Source organism: Mercurialis annua, linkage group LG7, assembly GCF_937616625.2.
Source record: "Mercurialis annua linkage group LG7, ddMerAnnu1.2, whole genome shotgun sequence".
In the NCBI taxonomy this organism is placed as follows: domain Eukaryota; kingdom Viridiplantae; phylum Streptophyta; class Magnoliopsida; order Malpighiales; family Euphorbiaceae; genus Mercurialis; species Mercurialis annua.
In genome coordinates, this window is record NC_065576.1 from 44,694,106 (window position 1) to 44,719,829 (window position 25,724).

Genomic DNA, 25,724 nt, shown 5'->3' on the forward strand with positions numbered 1-25,724 from the left:
CAACACCACCTTACTAATGCTATTGAAAATTAAGTTTTCGATCATGCTCGTTCTGAACTTAAAAATATGTTTATTCCTCGTTTTTTATAAATCCCAAATGATGTAGAACCCAATCAAATTCTAAAGAATCCTGTATTTCTTCTAAGTAGAAATGGTAATGAAAAATAGTATGCAGCATAATTTTGGGATTTTAAACAAAATATATTTGTCAATTATCCCAAAACATGAGGAATGAGTAAGAGGTGTTGTTTGATATTTGGATCGAGAGCCCATAAATTCTTTGGATCACATTTTCTGCACTGCCTCATCAGTTGAGCCTAAAAGAACCCTAACCCTTTTATTTACTTTTTATGTGAATAAAGTTTTTTGTTATTTTTTTGTGAAAATATAATCGATCTTTTAATAATTAATACATATTAAGTATTAAAATTATTAATTTATTAAAAATTAATTATCAGATATTTTACCGTTAACTTTTTGTTTATTAATTGCAAAATATGAAAAAGTTTAAATCTGAACTTTTTTTATATTGAATATAATAATTACTTATAATAATAAATTTATGAGAATAATTTTTATATATTTTGTGGGTGTTTGCATTAATTTTTTTAATATCTATGCATTTATATCAAGATAAAAAAAATAGTTTATTTCAAAGATTAAGGAATTGAATTTTAAAAAAAAAACTATATTAAAAATCTAAAATTATATATTCGCTCCGTTTCAAAATAATAGTTTATTTTTAATTTATTTTTATTCTAAATAGTTGTCCATATTCTTTGTAAATCACAAAGTGTTGATTTTTTCATATTATTTAAAATATAGATTTCTCCATACTACACTTACTTAAAGTGTATTATTTATTGTCATTTGTTTAAAAAATAAATTAGTTTTTATATTTAATAAGGGTGTAATAGGAAAAGAGAAAATAAAATTATAAAAAATTAGAATATTAATTATATTTTTTAAATTATATGAAAAATGAAAAGTGAACTATTATTTTGAAAATAAAGAAGTATTTAATAACAAAGAAACTGAAATATGCAGGACATTCTTTATTCTTTCGCTTCAATTAGATTTATCTAAAATAACAGTAATAATTTGCAGGCAGCAGAAACGGAGCTCTCTCATTCAATCTCACCAAATAGTGTATTCTCATCAGTTTCCACATTTGTTAAAATACTTAATTTTAATTAAATTTTTTAATAGATTTCTAATCTATATAAACTACTTATTAAATCTGCTTTATTGTGTGGGTTTGTTTTATTTATTTATAGTTTAATATTTTGAATTTACTGTGAACATGAAAGGCTAAAGAAAATCCCTACATCAGCATTTACAAATTCTGAAAATCAGCTTCATCATGATGTTTAGAATTTTTGTGTTAAACTTTCAGATAATGAATTAAACAACAATCATTCTTCCGCCGAGATAGTCAAGTTCGATAAATTATTTTTTTCTAAGTAAGTTTATTGGATATTGTGCATTCAATTGCTCGCAACTATTGTAATTGGTTATGTCGTTATTTATGTTAAACCTAAGCTCTTTACATTGTCCTCACTATTATACCTTTTATCGGCGTAATACAGATTTTTTTATACTTTTGTTTTGTTTTGTTTTCTTAAATATTTATGTTTGTTTGAATTAGATTGTGAAATATAATTTTGAATATGTCCTTTATAATTCTATGGCAAACATATGATGAATTAATCGCTTCTGGAGTTTTTAAATTTGCGGTCCAAATAATTTGCGCTTTTACAAGCATTAATTACTTTTAGTTTTGTATTTTAAAGTTTCTTTTTCTTTTTTCTAATTATATTTTATGTGATATAAAGGATGAAATACCACCAACACAAAATCACATAATAGATGATGGGGAAGATATTAACGTTTTGTAAGGGAGAAGAACCAAACATGAGATATAAGCACGAAGCAAGTACACGAGACCTTTATTTCAAAAGAAACTTAACACTAGCTTTCACTATAGATCATGTTTTATTGGTTTAAATTGTTTCTTATGACATATAAAATTTTAAATTCATATTACATTCACAAGAGTGTCTTCATTAGTCTAGCAATATAACTTAATTTATTTAATAATATTCATTAGTTTTAATTTTTTTACCTTTAGGTTATATACCAGCACATGATGGACTAAAAACGCCGTCATTGTGCATACATAGAGACAATTAAGTTGATTATTTTTTTCTTTTGGAATATAATTCTTTTTGATATAAACTAAATAAATAAATGAATTAAAAATGAAAATAAACGAAACTACAAATAATATAATTATTAATAGTTGTGAAAATCAAATAAAATTAAATGTCAATATGAGAGAGTTCATTGGACTCAAATTAAAAATATTACTCTTTATCTATAAGATACTATCTGAACATCTCCAATAGTATTTTTTATATTAAAGAGGATTTTTGTTATACAAAAAAGAGTATCAGAATTTTTTAATTTAAAACAATCTTATAAAAAAAAATATGCAGTTATCGAGCACATATTTTATCATAGGAAAATAATATAAATTCTATTAAAAATTATAAAAGAACCATATCACACAAACAATTTTGATGTAAATCGTAAAATACTGAGAATTTTGGTATTCGATTCGCAAAATTATTTGAACATACTAAATAAAAATAATCATTAGCGAAAAATAAATCAAATCCCAATACAAAATACAATGTAAAGTATGTATTAATTTTATTAACAATCTTTGTATTTTTTAATAAAATCATCATTTAAATTAAATAATTCAATTTCGCGCAAATGCGGGGGTTTACGACTAGTAACAGTAATAATTTGCAGGCAGCAGCATTCATTGTATAATCAAATACACTTCTAATATTGTTTTACTTTTTTTAAAAAAAGAAATTAATTGTTTTCAAATTTTCAAATAACAATACTGATATCAAATAAATTTATTAATAAAAAATATTAGTAGATTACAACATTTCAATAGGTTAAGAACAATTAAAATGGAATTTAAGAAAAAACGTAATCCTTTAGACACATTATCTATAAATCCAAAAAATGTGTATAAAAAAATAATTAATAAATTCGGAAAAAGTGTAAATTAATTTATTTTTTATGAATATAAATTAGTATTTTTAGAAGTGGCAATTAAATTTTTAAACTTAGAAATTGAAAGAATTACATAGTAAGTAGGTCCTAAATTGTACCACTAAATGAGATAATTCAATTCCATTCCCCCTAATTTTACATGTTTTCCCCATCAATTCCAAATTCCCTAAACATCTCCAAAATACCACTGCAAATTAAACACTATAATTACCCAAATATCCAAAAAGGTCAAACTTCCATCTTGACCTAAAAAACTTCCCCCAAAAAAGCGTATCGTACTCCCGTCCACATCCAATCTTTCCCCTTTTTCACATGTCAAACTCAACTTTTTCAAAAAAATGTCAGTTATTAGTCTTCTTAATCAAAAGTCAAGAGTCCTACTCTGCTATGACCATACCTACTGACTACTGTTACAATCCCTTTTTGTACTTTGTTATGCTCCAAAATCCCATACATGTATTGTCCCTTCACTCGATGCTGCAGCCGCCACGTGTCTCTCGTTTGCTACCATTGCATTAACCTCACCCATTATCCTGTCCCTAAAACTATACAATAATTCCCCTCTTTGCTCTATTTCCCATATCCTAATCACCCCACCGGCGCACATTAGTGCATATCCCCCGTTAATACACCCGATTATTCCCCGCTGCACCCTCACGTTGAATCTACATATCTCTTCCTCTAAGTTGTCCACCCTGCGCACGCTAGCTACTCCGCTGCTATCTAAGCTAACGTAAGCTGAGTTGAACGCGTCAAAGCAACTCACTATAAATCCACCTCTATTATTTTCTCCCAATATTACCCCTTGGTTTCTTAAATCAAATGAAATTACTCTTGCACTTGTGCTTGCGATTGCTGTTTCTTGACTCGTTATTCTGACTCGTCCTAGTAACTCGGTTAAATCGGTTAGCATGTGCCAGCCCGTTACTGAGTCTGGATCGGTTAATAGCCCACCTACGAATGTTAGCTCTTCTGTGTTTCCATTCCATATATGAAAGGCCCGGCCCGGTACTCCAGCGTGTAGGCCCACCCACCACTGCCCACGGCCTGTAAAGTCTATTAATACTCCATCAGTTAACATGTCACCGTAATGGACCCTCCGTGGAGAAGTATTCCCGTTTATGATTGCCACGTGGATATCCCCGTCTAAACTGGCGAACACTAAGCGCGTGTTGATGATGACGATTCCGGCAACGGCGCGGGAGAATCGGCCCATGCGATCTCGGTGCTGCGGCCGGAAGGTACGCGCGTGGGTTAGTGTGTGGAGGTCGAAAAGACGGACAGCACCGTCTGCGAACCCGCAAGCTAGGTGGCGGTCGGAAAGTGCGAGACACCGACAGATTAGCGCGTCGGGATCATTAGGGTCATCGAAGTCAGAGGGATCAAAGTGTAGAGTGAAGTGCGATGAAGATCTAGTGCGGAAGTTTCTAGCCGTCCGATGGCGGTAGATGTACTCCTCACGCCATGTGTCATGAAGGAGATTCATCCGATTCCATATTCTGCGAGTTAGCCGGTGCCAGAGGAGATCGGAGCGTGAGATGGCTCGCCACGTGGAACAAACCTAAAGAGAAAGTAAAGCACCACGTAGACAGTAAGTAAAGATGGCCATGCATATGCATGCACGTAGCATAACATGCAATAACCAAGTAAAGCAGGACATTAATAAAGCAACACATATTCATTGTTAGGTTATCTTACATTAAAAATAGAGAGAAAAAACAATTTATTTAACATCATTAAAGTAGATAAAAGGAGATAAACTTCATTTTTTATAGTTGTGATGATAAAATATTTGCCTGTACAAATAATAATTTATCATGAAATATATAATTAAATTAAAAAAATACTTATTTTTTTTACCATTATCAACTAATTATAAAAATATTCTTCTATCTAAAATGCATCATTAATTATTGCAGTTAGATCAATAGATATCTGATAATTTATTTCTAACTATTTTAATATTATATGATATTTTAATGTTTGATCAAATAAAATATTTTCGTTATTTAAAAAAACAAAAAGAGCAATGGAAGTAGCTGGCGATAGAAATTACAGATGATACTAGAGGCAGGCAAGAGAAAAGAGTATTTGAGGTCAGAATGTCAGAAACACAGAAGCAGTCAGAATTCTAAATAAAGGTAAGAAGTGTTATTATTTCAATGAAGAAAATAAATTTTGTCTACTAGCAAAGACAAAGACATGTAGTAGAACTAGTACAAAAAACATAGACCCATCTCATATATTTACATCCTACTATCAGGGAATCCACTGTGACATCTCTCTATCTTTTTTGTAATTTCATTATTTTTCTTAACCTAAGTACACTACCAAGTACATCTATAATGATACAAAACAAAACTATATATAAACATGATGAACATAAAGCAAAAAATAAGAAGATGACAAAACATAACCTAAGTTTATATCATATGTATATAAATGTAAAAAAACATAGGAAGTTGAAGCGTGACTTCCCACAAAAACATTATACTATAATAATAATAATAATATTTGATTTCTCTTTCTTTCATTTCCAAGAAAGGGTTGTCTCGTTAAAAGAAGCGAATCTATATCTATCTTCCTCTAAACTTACCTTTTTCTGATACTATTTATTTCTTTGACTCAATTTCTTCACATATTTATACCATCTGAAATTTATAATATAATCAAATTTTGACTCGGAAGACTGAAGATTGGACTAAAAATAGAAAAAGAAAATGTTTTGAGTCATTTCTTGAATATGAAAATGTAAAGAAAAATGGAAAATAAGATGAAGAAGAAGAAGAAAGAAAAAAACAAAAAAGAAGTCACCAACTGAAGAAGTGTTATCAGTGAAGTGACAAGGAGACATCAGTTTATAAAACCAGCATTGGGCTCCATGTGCTTTTTGGCATTTGCACATGCTGCCTTTTGACTCATGCCAATCCATTTCTAGTTTTTATGATAATATTAATTATTCTAAATAAAATATATCATCAGAAAAAATTAAATTAACAACGTTAGTAGTATAATATTTGGTGACTATCTCATTTGAATATTTAAATTATAGCTCATTGGTATTATTTTAAATTTAATGATATATATAAATTTATATCACCCTTTTGGCAGATTCTTAGTTTTGTTTGTTAAAGAATCCAAATAAACTTTGCATGGTTGTAACGCAATACGTATTTTTAGCATTCCTTAAATCAAGCAAATGTGAAAAGAAAAATGAGTGTTTGATCCACATTTTAGTTATTGTAAATGTAGATTTTGTATGGAGAAACAAGAAAGTTGAGTCAAAAAGGCAAAGAATTGTAGAACAACTTGAAAAAGGATCATGCCAAGAAAGGGAAAGTTGAACCTTTAAAAAGTCCTTTTCTTCAAGATTTGGCAAAAAAAATATTGTACAAAAATAGACTCATTAATCTATAATAATACCAAAACATATAAAATATCTAAAAAAGAGTTTAAAATTTATGGACCCATCAAAAAAATACTTGCTTCCAAATTTGCAGTTTTTTCTTCTTGGATGCCCATTCACATCCAACTCATTATAACATGTCACCATTTTATATTATATGCATTATATTTCAAAACAGAAGTTTGACCAGACCAAGATTTTATATCTCTGTACTGTCAAAACGATTCTATTCTATTGCCTACATCAGTGCTAAGCTAACAGATTCAAGAAAAAGGACAGACCTGAAAAACATTGGCTAGGGCTTGAGCAGCAGCGAGACGGCCGACGAAGCGAGAGGCATCAATGGCGACCTGAGTAGCGAGAGCTTCGACAAATGGTTCGGGCCAGACTTCATTAATGGCGGCACGGGGACGGGTTCTTGATGGACCTTCGTAGTCATTGCCTCCTCTTCGTGCACCGTAACCGCCATTGCCGTTATCAGATGATGATGATGAGGAGGAGGATGAGGAGGATGAAGACATTAAATTTATAAATTGATGAGAGTTGAATAATTATGAATCAATGGAAGAAGGAAATAAAGAAAGAAGAAGAAGGTATGGGGGTGTGTAAAAGTGAGAAGGAAGGACAAAAAGGCCTAGATAAAGACGCATACTTGAGGGTCCCAAAAGAGTGTTTTTGGAGATGCATATAATATTCATACTTGTTTTTTTTATATAGTAATATTTTAAATTTATTATTCCTAAAAATATTTGTATTTTTTAAATTAAAAGTGTTTTAAATTATATTTCAATTTAATGGTTAAATATAATATGTTTAGAGTAAATAAAATTAATATTATATTCTTCATCCATCTTTATAAGGTAGGCACTAGTGATAATATATATATATATATATATATATATATATATATATATATATTTAGTACAATTCTTTTATAAAAGAATTGTTTATTTCTTATTTTTACACGGTCTGAAAAAACACAATTAATATTTTATTTTATTTTTATTTTTCTAATATGCTCTTACTAACCTATGAGTAATTCACTTTTTAAAATAACAGCAATAAATAATAATTTTAAATAAAGATAATATTAAAAATTATCAATATGAAAATTATAATTTTATTAAAAATTGAAAGGTATTTGAGACAGAAATTAATAAACAAAGAGTTACTTAGATTGATATAAAGAGAATTTGTATAAGTGAAAATTTATAAAAATATAATAAAATTATAATAAAATGTTTCTTTTAGAATTATTCAAAAGATAAGTTAAATACTATTATCTTGTAATACTCACTTTCAACTATTTAAAAATGTTAAATTTTACATAAATCTATTGTTGATACTTTTTATTATATTAACTTCTAATATTTTATATATAATATTTTTTTATTTAAATTATTTTTTTAGTATATATTTTATTAGAAAATAACATTGAAAAGAGAATAGAGAGTAGAACAAAAAATATAATGCATATGGGTAATGCCTTATTGAAGGATAAAAGAACATCACTAATTGTTTTTTTAATACAACAAATAATATCATTTGGGTTGGGGTACACCGTTTCTCATTAGAAATAAAAGCTGAAGTACCAAATTTTATAAATTAAAATAAAATTTTCATCTGTTTATTATTTTAAATAATTAGTACTATCATATAGTAGTATAAATGAGTGGTGGTGATTGCGTTTTGGAAGGTTTCCCGCCCTGCAAAGACGGCGGGAGCAAAGGAAGAGTGAGTAGAGAAACATAGAAGAAACTGTTGGACATTTCATTTTGACATTGTGTTTTTATGTGCTCTTAAACACGTACAATTTCCTCACCCCAACAACTTGTAAAATTTGTACTTTCTTACATATTTTTAAACATATCTTAATTACTTCATTAATTATCTTCTTCTTTGCTTTGAGTTTTGTATCAAATGCTATCTCCAACTTTTGGTATAATTTTTTTTAATTCATAACAAAAATACTATTGATTATAAAAATTTAAATCCAATTATGACATTTGACTAGTTTTTTTTAATAATAAAATCAACTACAAAAGTCTTGAATGGCTTACAAGTCTCAAATTCAGTCACAGCATGGGGGTAGATAACAACGCCATAGGGTATTTCAGATACTTAAAGTGCTACCCGAAACAGTCTATTTACAAATCTGGAAAAAAAAACTAAATCATAAATAGATCTAACCTGGTTGATGAAATAAGTTACATATCTAAAAATATGCAATAAGAAAATACTAAATGGACATAAACTAGCTGTATAATTTTCAAATCAGTGATTGATCTTCCAAAAACAAAACTCTAGATATTCCAAATTTGTTGATCCAGCAGTTGGGACGAGATAGTCTAGCATATGGAGAGAAAAAATACCATATAAGTAGAAAATCAAATGCATAGAAAATAATAACATAAAAACTAAAATTATACCATAAAGAATCATTTATTTATAGTGAGGGGAGAAGATTTAAGAGTTCTTTTTTTTTTTGACAAAAATCCATAAAATAGCAAAATATTCTTAAAAGATTAAAAATATTATAAAAATACGGTTTTTATTTGCAAAAATACGGTTTCAGCAAAACATGTACAATTTAAGTTTATCGTGGTATACAAAAAATAATTTTTTTATAAGTTTACTATCGGTTTATTAATGATTTACTAATGGTTTATAAACAGTTTACTACAAAATTATTGGTAATTCATTGCTCAAATCTAATAGGATTTGTCTTTTGAATCAATGCTCAGCAAATGATTAGTAAACCGTTAGTTTACATATAATTCATTCATAATCAAATAAAAAATAGAAACAAAGGTGCTGCTCAGGTCAACTTCGATTCACATGGGCAGTACACAATTACAAAAAGAACCTCATCCAATCCCTTAATCTGATTCAGGTTACTCCAAATTAAAATTCAAGTTTAAAAGTTGCGTCTGAAACTCAAAATTAGTACATCACCATTTTTATGATCAACAATTAGGTGTTTCCATTTGTTTGAATCAAATTTTCAAACTTCTTAATCAACTTCAAGCCAAAACAAAAATCCATTCGAATACCAATACGACTCTCTCTCTTTTTCTCTGCATTTCGTGTTATTTATCTAGAATACCCCGTATTTTTTGACTAGTTTCGTTAAAGTTTACGAAATACTTTGGACTCGTTTAAGTTGGTTTGATTACTTGAAATCATGATTTGAGGGTTCTATACCTTTTATGTCTTGTTCCTAAACGTATTGGGTGTGGTTCGTGCTTCCGGGGTGATCCCAAGTTCAAACTCAAAAATTGAATTTTTCCTCCTAGGCAAAAACTTTTTGCGGGCGCGACATAGGTAGGTCGCGGACGCGAGATAGGTAGGTCGCGGGCGCGACGCGACACTGTTCAGTTCCATATTTTTATATAAATATCACCTTATTCAACCTAAAACCCTTTTCACTGGTTTTTGAAAACCTAAAACGGCTAGAGCTTGGATCTAAATCATTTCCTAACATTTCGTTGTCCTATTTTGATCGTTGGTAAGTCTTTTCATCATTTATTTGTGGTTGAATATGTAGTTTATTCATTTCTATCTTTGTAGATTCAAGCTTTTTGTTACCTATGTTTGTAGGCTGATTTGGAATAATTAAATTCTGGATTTTGATCCTCTTTGTCTAATCTAAAGGTATGTGATCCTATTTCTTTAAAAAGATTATTAGGTTTGTGCTAGATTAACACTTTGGATGATTTGACATGTAAAATTCTGTTTTTACTTTGATTTAAATCTGAATATAATTGTTAAAGGTTGTATATTCTTGTTGTTATTGGCTTTACCTTGGGTATGTTGAAATTATTGGCTAGATCTAAGAGGCGTGTCAAATTGTGGATTTACTAAGATTAATTTGTTGTTTTTGATTTGTTTAATATGGCTGGAAATAATATTACTAGGGCTGATTTAGTAATTTGAAAGTGATACTTTAGGTGTTCAATGATTTGGTGGTCTAATTGTTAAATTACAAACTTGATTTGCTATGGTTTATTTAGTTTAATTGAATCGTTACTTAGGATGTTAAGTGGCTACCTAAGAGTTGTTTTAGGACTGTTTTAATATTTCTAATACGTTGGTTTTGTTTTGATTAAATTGGTATTTGTTTGGCGAAGTTGTTATAAGTTGAGTTAAGTTTGCTATTATTTTGTTAGTTGATTAAAAGGTTATTTCAAATCTAAATTGGTATAGATGAACAAGTATTTAATCTATATGCAATATAATTAATCTAATTACTAGTGTAAGGGTTTAACAACCTATTAACTAGTTATTAAGTTATGGTTGAATCTAAACATATATCAAATACATGTGAATTATTATATCCTAATCCATTTATAATTAAATATTCTTATCTTAATCCATTATATCTTTAATATGATATTAGAGCAGGTCTGATTTAAGCTCTTAATTTTCTGGTTGTTTGTATTGATATTTATTTTTCAGCGATCCAATCTGGTATTACTGGTGTTTATTAAATTAAAAAAATTAGGAGTTATAATTTCAAGTGACAAACAGATGTTTAGTCATGGTTGCAATTGAAGAGAAGTGTTAAATATAATTTCACATTGCGAAAATAACACAAATACAAAAAAATTATAAGTATGAGAGTTAAATTACATATCAACTAGTACTAGGTATAGATTATGGTTGAAACTGAACACATTTTATATGGACAGAGATTATTACATTTTAATCTTTTTATAATCAAATACTATTATAATAAATCTAAGCACATCTTTTATGCGTATAGATTACTACTATGTTCTAATTTGTTTATAATTAATTACTCGTATTTATTAATTAATAATATTTCCAAAATATTTTATCTAAATTAAATATGCGAAAAATGAAAGTGGGGACTAAGTACATGGGGAAAAGAAGGAAGTGGGGAAGTACATAAATTGAGGTATTTGTACCCCCAGGTGTGGGGTGGGGGACCTCGCACCTCACTCTACTAATAAAGGTCAAAACGAGATTTCCTCATGTGCCTGTTTTCTTGCTTCATTCAATATCAAACCAAAAAAAAAAGTAATAGTAATATAATTGGCTAAATTCATTTTGAAGCTCTTGCACTTTATTATTTTTATTCAAGAGTCCTTTATTTTCAAAAGTTATCTTTTCAATTATTATATTTGCCGAATTTTGCCCTTATTTGTGTCTTACTAGTCCGTCTATTTATAATTTTTTTAGTCATAAAAAAGACATAAAAATTAAAGTTTGGCAAATAATGAAATTGAAAAGATAATTTTTTTTAAAAGAAACTTTATGACTAAAAATGGTAAAATATAGGAACCTTACAATAGCTTTTGCCTATATAATTTGAGAATTGAGGACAATTCATGAACCTAATAATACTATCCACCTGCGGCATGTATGAGTGAGTGTGCCTTTTAGAAAACAAATTTGCATTGCATTATTAACGTTTTGAAAATCCCTAATAAACCCCAATATATAAATACATCATTGGCTACCACTTTACTAGACAATCCCACAATTTCAAAGGCTAGCATTCAAAATCGATATTACAGTTCAAAACTGCCGATTCATAATTTTATAAAATTTCAGTAATGGTATAAATATGATAAGATATGATCATGATATAAAAAGGATATTTAGTGATTAGTATTACCAAAATAATAATAATTTTAGTAATTAATTTTGTATAGTTAATAAGATATATTCATATTACTAAAAAGGGTAAATTTATAGCATTATATAGAAAGAAGAACAATTTTTGCTAATTAGTTATTTTTTTTATATAATAGTAATTTAATTATTTTTTAATTTGGTTTAGAATCGCCGGTTCCAAACCTAGAACTAGCAATTACAGTTCTAAAAATTTATTAATGCGTCCCGAAATAGGTTGCCTCCCGATTCTTCATTGGTTTTATTCCAATTTTAGAATTGACCAATTTTAGACTATTTTTAGCCTAATTTTAAATTTAAACAGTTTCAAATTGAATTTAACCGGGCTGATTCCGGGACCAAACCGGGCCGTCGCCAGCCCTATCAAAAGCTAACACTCGATTACATTATTTTAAAAATTGAATTGATAGCGGAACTGATGTGTGTATAAGTTTATGGTTCAACAAAAAAAAACTGCAAATAAATTATTAAATAAAATATAAAATTATACAACCACATGTAAAATTTAGATTCATTTTTTGTTTCTATTAATAGCTATTTAATAAAAAAGAATCACTACCAAATTGTTTTACCCTTTAATTATGTAGGAGAAAAACGTGACAAAACAAAATGAAGAGCAGAGATTTGGAGTGGTTTCATGTCCGAGGGGCAAATATCAGTTGTGATGATTATGAAGCTGTAAGTACAATTTGTTGGATAGATTAGAATCTCTATAGATAATATCTTAATTTTCAGTGGTAATTATTTACCTCTTTTGTGTCCAAGCAACTTTTTTCTTGGTAGATTATAATTATATTCCAATTATCCACAAGGATATGAACGACAAAAAAATGCAACAAGAGAATTACAATTTTCAAAAATCAAAAGAGAATTCAAAAGAAACCAATACTACAAGTTTCCAATGAAATAATTTAAGCTTTTAGAGACTTGATGCAAGCAAAACTCAAGGCTGATTTTTTTTTAATTTTCATGCAAAACACCCTTTTATTTTTAACCTTTCACAACTCTCAAATACTGAAAAATTAACTAGTAATCCAAATAAATATGTAATTAGAATGTTAGTCATTCCATGGTACTTGCATGCTAAATTAATACTATAAAGGCCTAATGGTAAAAAAAACCCAAACCTTTCCGACTTGTTGCAATTATATCCAAACCTTTTAATTTTTGCAATAATATCCAAATTGCATTTTTTTGTTGCAATAATATCCAAATTGCATTTTTTGTAGCAATAATAGTCAAATTGATGGCTAAACTTGTTGTTTTCAATTAAGATATTAGGCTATTATCATGTTTTGATGTATGATAATATAGTTAAAATCCCAAAAAATGGCAAAAAACTCAAAAAAAATCACATAAAAGTGCAATTTGGATATTATTGCAACAAAATAATGCAATTTGGATATTATTGCAAAAATTAAAAGGTTTGGATATAATTGCAACAAGTCGTAAAGGTTTGGGGTTTTTTTACCATTAAGCCTACTATAAATCATACCATAAAAGTCACTAATTTAGAATAATAATGTTAGTAATTGATACAAATTAGTGTTTATTTAAAATATTATACAATTTATGTTTTTAACATTTGAAGCACCACATTTGAAAGTTGATAAAAACACATCACCTTTTATTTTATTTTCGTTATAATTTTTGATCCAACGCCATAATTCTGCATTGTTCGTTCATATAAAATTGTCAAATTGTCATCGATTGATGATAAAAAAATATACTTTTAGATAAAAAAATTGCTAAAAACTAAAAGATGAAACTTTTTTTACCAACCTTCAAGTGTGCATACCTTTTTTTTTCAAACAATTTGATAAAATATTTGATTGATCGTATCGCCATTAAATAAATAAACAATTTAATATAAACAACTTTAAATCAAATTTTTAATCATTGTGAGAATTAATAATTTTCTTCGTAATTTTTTTAAGATGCGATATTTTGAATTTCAATTATCATTTACCCTACAATCATTTTAAACGTTAAAATTTACGGTTTTCATCTATTCATGGTAGAGAATATACCACCAAAATTTAATACTTTTGGATAGTGAATCATATTTAAAATTAAACATTAAAATAATCAATAACTACATCACTTTTGCACTAATATTTAATATTTCCTAGCTGTGCTTTAATTTATTTTTGTGTTATTCAACTAATTAAATCAAAAGATTTAAAGTGAAAAGAAAAAAATAACTTAAAACTGAACTTCTAATAAATTGGAGGGGAGAGCGCACAGAAAGGAGAGAGAAGTTGACTCCATATTACAGAGTCGTCCTTTTTCTTTGACTGGAAATGGGAAAAAGAGCACGCTAAGCTCATCTATTCTTAATAATAATAATTCTCGAATCAATACAAATGTATTGATATTATATAAATATAAACTAATTTAATTCAAACACGCATATGAGTTAATAAAATAGTTTTCTATTTTAAAGGAAAAAGGGTCATCCATGTCCTTAAGGTTTGAGATTTGGATCAAGTAAACCCTCAACGTCCAGAAAGGTTCACTCATATGCCCCCAACGTTTGTAAAAATGAACAATCAGACCTCTCGGTTTAACGCCGTTTCACTGCTCCTAAGACTCCGTTAGTGTAATCCTACGTGGCAGAGATAAAAGAATCGTTTATGCCCCTAAGGTTTGGGTCTGGAATCAAATAAACCCTCAATATTTGAAAAAGGTTCACTTATGCCCCTAACGTTTAAAAAATGATCCGTTATGCCCCAAGTTTAACATTGTCTCATTGCTTCCCAGACTCCGTTAGCGTGATCCTACATGACTAAATTTTACCGGCAAAATTTTCTCTATGGTGACAGTCTTTCTCTCAGCAACAATAGTCCAGAGTCATTTTATAACAAGACCGAGCTAAATCGATAGACTGTCCTTCTCCAACAATGGAATAAGGAATTATCTTCATTAATCTGTATCTTATTTGATGAAACTAGCCGGAAACGCCAAATAAAAAGGAATGCAACCTCTATCCTTTTAGTTAAACTTTATATAATTGTTGGGTTTCTAATTTTTGAAGGAATGTAATTGACGAATCGAAATACATGAAGAAGATAAATAAACTGATTTTTTATAGTGTACGTTTCATTATTAATTACATTTAATCGTCTTCAATTATAGCGGATAATTATTACCTATTAATTATTCGACGCCGGTCGCCTATGATTAAATTAATGGAAAAGACTAAAAATTAGCCATGTAGGATCATACTAATGGAGTTTGAAAAGTAATGATACAAAGTTAAACTGGGGGCCAAATTGTTCATTTTTTCAAACGTTTGGGGGGTATAAGTGAACCTTTTCATACGTTAGGGGTATAAGTGAACCTTTTTCAAACGTTGAGGGCTCATTTGATTCCGGACCCAAACTTTAAGGGCATAAATGATCCTTTTATCTCTGCCACATAGGATCACACTAACGGAATCTTAAGAGAGTGACACGGTGTTAAACAGAGGGGTCTGATTGTTCATTTTTACAAACGTTGGGGGTATGGGTGAACCTTTCCGGACGTTGAAGACTTACTTGATCCAAACCCCAAACCTTAAAGGCATGAATGATCCTTTTTCCTATTTTAAATGAAGTCGTGGGTTCAAACTATACTCATATTAGTTGTTTAAAATTGGAATTAGAATTTCACCTTCCGTAACGAACATATCTGACTCGAATAGAAATCTTAAAAATGCATTTCATAATTAAAATCCAATTAACTTTACATTTTTTTATAACTTTACATAATGTTATTAAAGTATATTTAGTTAAATTTTCGGCATCTCAATTTTTAATATTTTATGACATAAAATGAAAGTATTTTATCTCATTAAACAATATTTATTCTAGAGATTTCTAAAATAAAATGACACCAAATATAAAATTGACTGTCAAATAATAAAAAAATAAAAAATTAGAATGTAGAATGTGGAAAGTCGGATTTTAAATTATTTATAAAGATATAGGATTTTTTTTACAAATAACTAATATTAGTATAAAAGTCAAAAATATATATAAATGGCATAAGGCATAAAATAACCCTTAAGGGTTTTTCAAAAAAACAGTTCAGCCCTTTTTGATTTTTGAGGTACAATTCAGTCCCCCAGGTTTTTTTATCGAACAAAAAAGTCTCTTCGTCTATATTGCCGTTAACTAATGACGTGTCTTTAAAAAAAAGGTTCAAAATAAAATAAATATTTAAAATATTTATCAATTTTATATTTATAAAAAAATTAACATATTTTCACCCCCTCTAATTAATTAACATTTTTATTAAAATTAATAAAAACCTATAATGAAATCAATCTAAACCCAATTAAATCAAATAAAATACAATCAAATCTAATTAAATCAATCAAAACACAATTAATAAAATAACAATTAAACTAATCAAAATATGATTAAACCAATCAAACCCAATTAATTATATCTAATTAAATTAATAAAAACCCAGATAAAAATAATTAAACCAATTTTAATTCAACTAGAACCTATTCTGAAAACCGCCGGCCTTTTTTAAAAAACACCGCAATTTCAAAACCACTATGGGTCAAACTACCGCCGGTCCTAAAACCACAGTCGATCCGAAAACAACCGCGGCACTGGTTTATTTTTAAGTGAGAACAAATGCTTATTCTCACCTGAGAATAGACTTTCGGTTCTCAGATGTGAGAACAAACTGTCTATTCTCACCTGAGAACAGACATGACACGTTCTCAGGTAGTAAATAGACGTTCGTCTGTTCTCAGGTAAAGTACAGACGAAGGTCTATTCTCACCTGAGAACAGGCTACGACCTTCAATGGCCGAAGGTTTTTTTTTATTTTAATTTTTTAAATTAAAAGGAAAGAAAAAATACCATTCAGGCTTTTAATTTAATTTTTTTATTAATATAAATCTTTTAAAGGATTAAATTGAAACATATTATACATATTAAGGACATTTTTAAATCTTTCCTTAAAGACATGTGGTACCGTTAAATGCTATTTTTAACGTAAAGGTTTATTTGTTCAATAAACAAATTTTAAGGATGTTTTTGTTAAATAAAACAAACTGGGGGGCTAAATTGTATTCCAAAAATCAAAAAGGGCATATATTTTCAATATTTTAATAGCTTTTGACTTACCATTATGAGTAATTTAGTTTTGGAATGAATGAAAGCCCTTTTAAGGGGCTAATATATGAGGCTAGTCTAGTTTCTATAATGTGGCAGTATCTATGTATCAACCAGATGCATCACTACTACTGCTATTACTGCACCTATCAAACCAGGCCCACCTTTCCACAACCATATTTATAAATGGGCTCTTCTTCCTATGACAATTCCCTCAATTTCATATTAAAAGTTAAGAATAAGATATAGGTAAATAAATAAAAAAGTAAAATTTAGTTATACATTTTTTTTAAAATCTAAAGATAATTCTTTTTCGGCCAAATATCGTAAAAAGGTCAAACCTTTCATAAAAATTTCATAAAAGTCCTGACCTTTCAATTTATCGATTTTGGCCAAAAACAAATTATTTGTTTTCAATTGTGGCCTACTCTCAATTTGATTTCAATTTGCCTATGTGACGCCTATGTGGCATGCACATATATTAAAAGGTCAAAACTTTTGTGAAACCAAATAATCCATTTTTGGCCAAAATCGACAAAATTAAAAGGTCAGGACTTTTGTGAAACCAAATAATCAGTTTTTGGCCAAAATCGACAAAATTAAAAGGTCAAGATTTTTGTGAAACTTTTGTAAAAGATTTGGCCTTTTGTTTTTGAATTTTGCTTAGAAAACTAAATGATCATAAAATATGACTGTTTAACGGTTCAATAGTTTGCTAGTTATCAGACAGTTTTTTCTAAACTTATTCCGGTTGATTCGTTTTTCTAATTTTATAAAATGAAAAAATGGGACGTGTCACTAATTTATGGTCAAACTTATTGAACCGAACAGTGCGGTTCTTAAAATAATAATTTTATGTGTATCATATAACTTAAAAGCATGCTGTATCTAAAATTAATAACATAATTTCCTCAAAAAAAAATTAATAACATAAGGGGTAACTGTAAGAGAACAACTAAAGACATATTTTCGAAATAAAAATAAAAATAAAGACATACTATTGGGATCATTTGCATATTACATATGCAGTAGTATATGTAAGGGGTAAGAGAACAACTGATTTAGATTTTAATCATTAGTGATCTTAAACATATACAATAGTATACATTACTGATGACATAGATTCTTCAAATGCTTTTGAATCAGTGGCGGAATCAGAAAATGAAAAGAGCGGAAATACAGCTAGTAACTAAATAAAGGCGTGTCATGAGCCGATGAAAGGAGAAAATAATAACATAAGGGGTAAGAGAACAACTAAAGACAACTGCAGAGACTGATGGTTGGGGGGCAGCCGCCCATCCTGTTCCCTGGCCCCTCCTCGAGCTTTCGATCATCTACAACTATCTATACTGAGCTCATTCCTATTCATGAAGCTCACCGCTAAGATCTCCCCAGCGAACATTGTGCTTGGCGGCAAGATAATGTGCTCCAACTGGACCTCTGCTACCATAAGGGTAAAGCTCAGGAGCAATCTTCTTTTCTTCGAGTTCATTTAACAATGGCGTGAAAAGTGCCCAAGCAGCATCAAGCTCGTCACTTCGTATAAACAACCTCCGTTCTCCTTCAATCGCATCTAAAAGAAGTCGCTCATATGCATCTGGTATTCCCCTTGGATACCTTCAAATTCAAGCAGCAAGTTGAACTAACAACTTCAACTACAATTCACTCAATACTATCTCTATGATCATCTTACCTTGATCGGTATAGCAAATTTAGATCGCTACGATCTAATCTCATTCCAAGACCAGGAAGTTTATTGTTGATCTTCAAATATATAGCTTCGTCAGGTTGCACGCGAAGTACAAGCTCATTTGTCGCCTTGTCTAAATCAGTTCCGAATTTCTTCTTATACAAGTTACCCGGGACATGTCGGAATTGCACTCTTATCTCTGCTCTGGATTATCACAAACACATTTAGGTCATAGAACCATTTTCACCAATTCTTTCAGGTAGTCATTGAGTGTGCATGGAACAGAATCGGACTATCTATATAAGAGTTGTACGTACCTCCGTGTATGAAGAGCTTTACCGGCTTTCATTAGAAAAGGAACACCATCCCATCTGGCATTATTAATAAAAAGAGCAGCTGCTGCAAATGTTGGTGTAAGGCTACCCTTTGGAACCGTTGGATCATCGGTATAACCAGGATATGATCTTCCATCTCTGCTATGCCCTTTATATTGCCCCACTATCACATCTTCAATATCCAACGGTTTCATTGACCTCAGAACCTTTACCTGAATCACCATTTCTAGATCAACATCAACTCAATCTAGTATTTTGAATCAAAATGAGATTCTGATTCGAAATTAGTACCTTTTCATTTCTGATATCCTCGGCGTCTAAGCTGACGGGTGTCTCCATTGCGAATAATGCCAGTATTTGTAGCAAGTGGTTTTGCATTATATCTCGTATTATTCCATAGTTATCGAAGTAGCTAACCAAATATGCAAAAGTGTTTCAGGAATTTCATACATTAAAAAACATTTTAGTTAATCATGATTTACCACCATGTACCGAGTGTTTCTCACCCTCCGCGCCCTTCTGTACCAAAATCTTCAGAAAATATCAGCTGCACATTGCGAATGTAGTTCCTTGACCATAAAGGCTCGAAAACAAGATTTGAGAATCGGAGCACCGAGAGATTTTCGACGAGCTCCTTGCCTAAATAATGATCAATCCTAAGAAAAAAACAAACCTTCTCACTTTAAGAAAAACATTACAAATGTAATGTATAGCAAAAAAAACAGACTGAACCTGAATATCTGTTCTTCAGTCAGATATTGCTTCAAACATCTGGTTAGCTCAGAAGATGACTTTGAATCGCGACCAAATGGCTTCTCAACGATTACCCTTGTCCACCCATTTGTCGAAGAAGCTCTACGGCTGGCGCATCTCGCCACATCCACAAATATATTTGGAGGGATTGATAGGTAAAACAGTCTGTTTGACAATTTTCCACCCTAAAAATGAACATTTCATGCCAATCTCATCACTCAATTGACTCAACTCAACTACAAAATCATAAAGAATGCCAAAGTTTCTCAATTTTTGATTCCCTACTAAAGTCTCAAGGTATCATAAGCCGCGCGTTACCTCTTTCTCTTTGAGCTTTTTGTCCAACTCTGCAAAATCTGCCTCAGAGTTATACTGGCCACCCTGATAAAAACATCTTTTCAAGAACTGATCCATTTTGTCTTCACAATCATCCCTGTTACGAATCTACGATTAGCACAAAAGGAAGATCAAATAACTAAGTAAAACTAATAAAAAATGGTTTATCAATGTATGAAACCTCCTGTCAATTCTGCAAGTCAAAGTCTGGCTAATTATGTTCCGTAGCTCCTCATCAGTTAACTTAGTTCGAGCATAACCAAATACTGAAAAGTTCTTAAACCACACACAAAATAGAAATTTGTCAGCAGCCATCCATTTATGAGTTTAATTACTAATCTGAAATAGAAACAATATGTATTACCTCAGGTAGCCAATCTTCGTAGAATAGAGCGAAAAGTGCAGGAAAAATCTTCTTCTTCGCAAGGTCTCCTGATGCTCCAACAACAGTAATGCTAAGAGTAGACTCTACTTTCTCACCTCCAGAGTTAGGGATAGATGGCTCCTCTTTCCTCGGAGGTTCAATGTGTTCTTTAGCGACATGATTTTCCAGCACACCTACTTGAAATGACCATCTAAGCATCAGAATTAAGTAATACAACAAAAGAAACAAAAAAGAATGGCACAAATTGAACATACACAAAAAGCGGATAAATCTATAGATATAATCAATTCACCATATAGGATTATGAACATTTTCCGCTTATGGCACATGGCGTAATTGGATAAAAATCTCCAATCAATCAATGGAGGCTATTACATGCTAAACAGGGTTCGCCTAAGAACTTTTCCAAAAACGAGGGTAGTTTCTAACTTTAAAAGGTATAGCCATGTGATCTCTCATCAATCATCATACAGAGTAAGATTGTAAACCACTGTTATGAAACCATTTAACTAAAATTGATTAGTTCTCTCAATGTTAAAATAGGTTTTCGTATTCAAATTTTACCAGAATTATAATTTTGCACATGAGGTGTTCTGGACGAGTCTCAACTACGAAACGACATTTTTAACCCTTCCACATCCGAACTAATCTCCACGGGCGAGATAAAACCTTTGCGGAGGTAAAGTTGTAACATCAAATTTTAAAAGACTGCATACTGAGTATGGATTGAATAACCCATAATTACAAATCTTTCATCACACATGAAAGTTCTTCCACACACCTAACATTTTAATTGTAGATTTTGATAAATTCATAAACAAGACTAGAGAAAACAGACAATAACACTCTAGCTAATTCTGATGTATATTTGAGCTTAATTTTGTATTTTATTGCCTATGATATCCTAACATATGACATTCCAAACCCAGTATTAATCAACACCACTACAATAAACCAAACTAAAATTGGCTAATATTATTTAGAAAAACTAAAAATTGAACAACTTATAGTACAAAAATCAAGAACATACCATCATGCAAAGGAACAGCATTTAGAGGATGCCCATTAGAAGATTTGAGGCAAAAATGGATTCTTGAATGAAGCTGAGATACCCATGTAGCCGAACGTAATTTTCTTGGAAATGAAAATGTAAGAAATTTTGTCTCACTCTTGAAAGAAGATAAGTTAGTTGTTGTTGAAGAAGAAGATGAACATGCAGTACTTATCAAACTTATTGCCATAATTAGTGTGATTAATGAATGAAGATTAGATTATTAATTACAAGGATGATGAATCATAAGTTAAAGAATGAGTATCGTATTTAGAAAATACCAAATAAGATAAACAAAAATCAGAAGTTATGTGATTTTTATCCATTGCTTGAGAGACCCGCTAATGGAACCTGCTTTTCAAATGTTTCAAGATTTTGTATATGAGGTCTACGATTTTTTACATTTTCTCGTTATTATTTCCTTTTTTTTTTTTTTTTTTACAATTTACACTTTTTTGGATAACAAGTGCTGATAAACATAAAGGATAATTTTATAAAAAAAAGAACATAAAGGACAATCTGGCAATTTGAAGAAATTGCTTGCATTATAACTATTTTTTTTCCTCCATAATTGAGAGAAATAAAAAAGGTTCCAGTTATATGTTGATAATTAGAATTCCTTCCGTCTTAAAAAAAGTTATACACTATTTTACTACTTTCACACACTAGAAAAATATAATGAAACAACGATCTGTAATTCAAATGGTATAAATGTTGGATATAAATTGTCAAGATTGTGGGTCCAATTCCTTCTGAAAGCGCTTTTTCTTCCCAATTATCAAAATAAAAATCATAATTAACAATCTAAAATTCATAATTTATCTTGAAAAGTGTATCCAAATTTTTTATTTTGAAAAATGTAGGACTACAGCTTTTCACAACACAAACTCTTCAAACAAGAACAAGGTGGTTTGGGCTTTATTTTGTTGCTTGGGCTTTATATCTTGCTAAGGTTTTCATATGGGCTCATGGATCTTGATTTGTAGTATGCCGAACCCACTAGCTCAGAGAATCAGAGATAATAAGAAGAGCTCTCAAGGAAGAAGAGTATCAAAATGACATGGATGAGAGATTCTTTCTACATGGTCCTTGCTTAAAGATTATTATTTGATGATACAAGCAATTAGGGGGTTATTGATTCTGTAAATTACGGTAATTTTTTTTCTGCAGTTTAATTATCAATTTTTTTTAAACTATTACAAATCAATTATTATATTATATTTCAGTAATTTAGACGGCTTTTAAAATAAAATCTAATAGATTTACACCTATGTGATCTGAAATTTTAAATTTTGAAAAATAAGAAAATTGACATGGTAAACAGTAGATGTAAGAGGAAATTAAAGTACAACCGATAGCCACATAAGTATAAATCAGCTGAAATTTCTAAAAATTATGTGAAAATGGTAATTAATTAAATTGTTTTAAATTTCGATAATCAGACTACATAAAGAGAATAGTATAGTAAGTTTCAAAATCAATTATCCAAATTTTAGGGATGTGCATATTTCAGAGAACTAGCTAGAGATTGATAAATTTTCAAAACTATACCATAAATAAGTTCAGTTTGAGATTTTCCCTCCTATAATTAGCGGAAGAGGAAGCGCTTGTGGGAGCAATAAATTTCACTACTTAGCAAATTGATGCGCAACACTTATAAGTTATAACATTTGAGTTACAGTTCAGTGGTGAAATATTATTATTTTGATATAAGTCGTATGAAAATTCAGTTTTAATTAGATACAAATGGTACGAAGATCACTAAAACTACATTTTTAGTTTTAATATACTCATTAATAATCCTTCCTAAATTGACACATACTATTTCAATTTTTTCAGTTTCAAATTATAAGCCTATATATTTTTTTTGATGAAAATATAAGCCTAGATATTTACTTTATTAAGTTATTGTTTCATATACGCTCATTAATTATAGAATATATCTTGGAAAGACAACAAAAATTTCAAAAAGATAAAAATTACCACTATATTAAATGAGGGCAAGTATGATATTATTATTTTGATATAAGTCGTTATGAAAATTCAGTTTTAATTAGATACAAATGGTACGAAGATCACTAAAACTATATTTTTTAGTTTTAATATACTCATTAATAATCCATCCCAAATTGACAGACACTATTTCAATTTTTTATATTTCAAATTATAAGCCTAGATATTTACTTTATTAATTTATTGTCTCATATACGCTCATTAATTATAGAATATATTTTGGAAAGACAACAAAAATTTCAAAAAGATAAAAATTACCACTATATTAAATGAGGGCAAGTATGATATTATTTCATGTATTAACTCATTTTATCTTGAAAATTTAAATTTTTTAAACCTGTATATGTTCTAAACTATTTATCAATTTAGAAAGGAAATGTTATTTAGTTATATAATAGAACTGAAATCTCGATGGTAGTTAATAGAAATGTGAAAGCAAGTACAAGGCAAGTCCCTTCCAACCACTCCGAGCTGCATGCATACCTTTCAAACTCACAGTTCGTCCCAGAAGAACTAGTCAATTGCAACTAAACCTGCACTAAAACTTCTATTTTTAGATTTATTTTCTAAATAAAATACATGACCAAATAATAATAAAGAAAGACCTTGATTTTCTTTTTTCTTTCAAAATAAAGCAAAACATATCTTATTCATTTATAAATATTATCATTTTGTTAATTATTTTCATGAAAAAATTCAAATAAATAATACTACATTGTTCTCAACATTGCATATATACACTATCTAGCAAGACTATGGAAAAAGATGCTCCCTCTCCGTCCCATTCTAATTGACAAAATATGGAGTTTTTGGTGTCCCATTCTAATTGACAAAACTAACATAACTATAATTTTTTCCTTTAACTTTCCATTTTACTCTCATTTAAATTTAAATTTTTTATGGAAAAATGGTGGATATTTAATGAGAATTTGACTAATATACTAATAGCATTAATTAGCTCCATTATCAATAGAGGGGTATAAAAGTAACTATCTATGTCATTTATTAGTTTGTATTGGTTATTATAATTTAGTTATTTTATCAATTAGAGTGGGACGGAGGAGTACAAAATAATCCTTATAGTTTTCATAAATATATAGATAAACTCTTTAATTAACTATTTTTAGAAATAATTTAGTCAACAAATAAATCCTCTTAAATTTTAACCAAGAAATTCCATCATGTTAAGAGATTATGCAATAGGTATGTATTTTGGCTTAGTGATTAAAAATTGACATAATATTTTTATTCTCTAATAATTTTAATTTAACTTAAAAGTTAACAATATTCTTAGCTTAGTTTCATTTACTATTCAATTTAATATGTACTTTGAATATTTTAACTTATTTATTATGACACTTAAACAAACTACTATTATTATATGGTGCCCTTGTTGAAGGTAATTTTATAAAATCCAAATTCCAAAATTACTCTCCTGTTTCTGTCATTTTTCATTCTTTTCTAGATCAGTTACACTCATTAGACGACTCGCTGACTCGGTCCCAAATTGCAATTACAAAAACAAAAAACTTATTTGACTAGTAGTAAAGCAATTCCAAGATTAACTTCAAATTTCAAAGGTCAATGGCTAACATACAATCAAGCTACAAGGACAAGTGTGGACACTCCCCAAGTCACAATTGGATATTTTATATATAAATAAATTTATTTAATATTAAAAATTCTTTAAATTTTAAATAATTAGATAAAATTATATTTATTTTTTTTTGGTAAATGATGGATATATAAGCTCTACCACAATAGAGATAGGCAAAAAAAGCTCAAAGAGCTAAAAAGAGTTACAGAAAAAATCTAAATTTCTGAAAACATCCATAGCGGAAAATGTAAAGCCGGCATGGTTGTCCTTGTAATAAGTTACTG

The 25,724-nt window shown here is 29.4% G+C and overlaps 2 protein-coding genes across 3 annotated transcripts; both read right to left on the reverse strand.

Annotated features, from left to right (window-relative positions):
• Nucleotides 1–3,129: 3,129 nt before the first annotated feature.
• LOC126657405 (transcriptional regulator STERILE APETALA) lies at nt 3,130–7,166 on the reverse strand. The gene is made up of 2 exons (XM_050352083.1): nt 6,784–7,166; nt 3,130–4,657 (listed from the first exon to the last, which is right to left on the reverse strand). Exons 1-2 carry the CDS (start codon nt 7,021–7,023, stop codon nt 3,530–3,532), a joined length of 1,368 nt encoding a protein of 455 aa, XP_050208040.1. The 5' UTR covers nt 7,024–7,166; the 3' UTR covers nt 3,130–3,529.
• An 11,159-nt stretch (nt 7,167–18,325) lies between these two features.
• LOC126657404 (glucose-6-phosphate 1-dehydrogenase 1, chloroplastic) lies at nt 18,326–22,175 on the reverse strand. 2 transcript variants are annotated; one of them, XM_050352081.2, is made up of 10 exons: nt 21,810–22,175; nt 20,759–20,955; nt 20,576–20,670; nt 20,377–20,491; nt 20,038–20,243; nt 19,812–19,961; nt 19,597–19,717; nt 19,288–19,517; nt 18,974–19,174; nt 18,326–18,897 (listed from the first exon to the last, which is right to left on the reverse strand). In XM_050352081.2, the coding sequence occupies exons 1-10, from the start codon at nt 22,018–22,020 to the stop codon at nt 18,642–18,644; spliced, it is 1,782 nt and encodes a 593-aa protein (XP_050208038.1). In that variant the 5' UTR covers nt 22,021–22,175; the 3' UTR covers nt 18,326–18,641. The 2 variants fall into 2 exon arrangements, with proteins under 2 accessions (XP_050208038.1, XP_050208039.1); XM_050352082.2 differs by having other exon boundaries at nt 20,759–20,952; nt 21,810–22,174.
• Between the last annotated feature and the right edge of the window lie 3,549 nt (nt 22,176–25,724).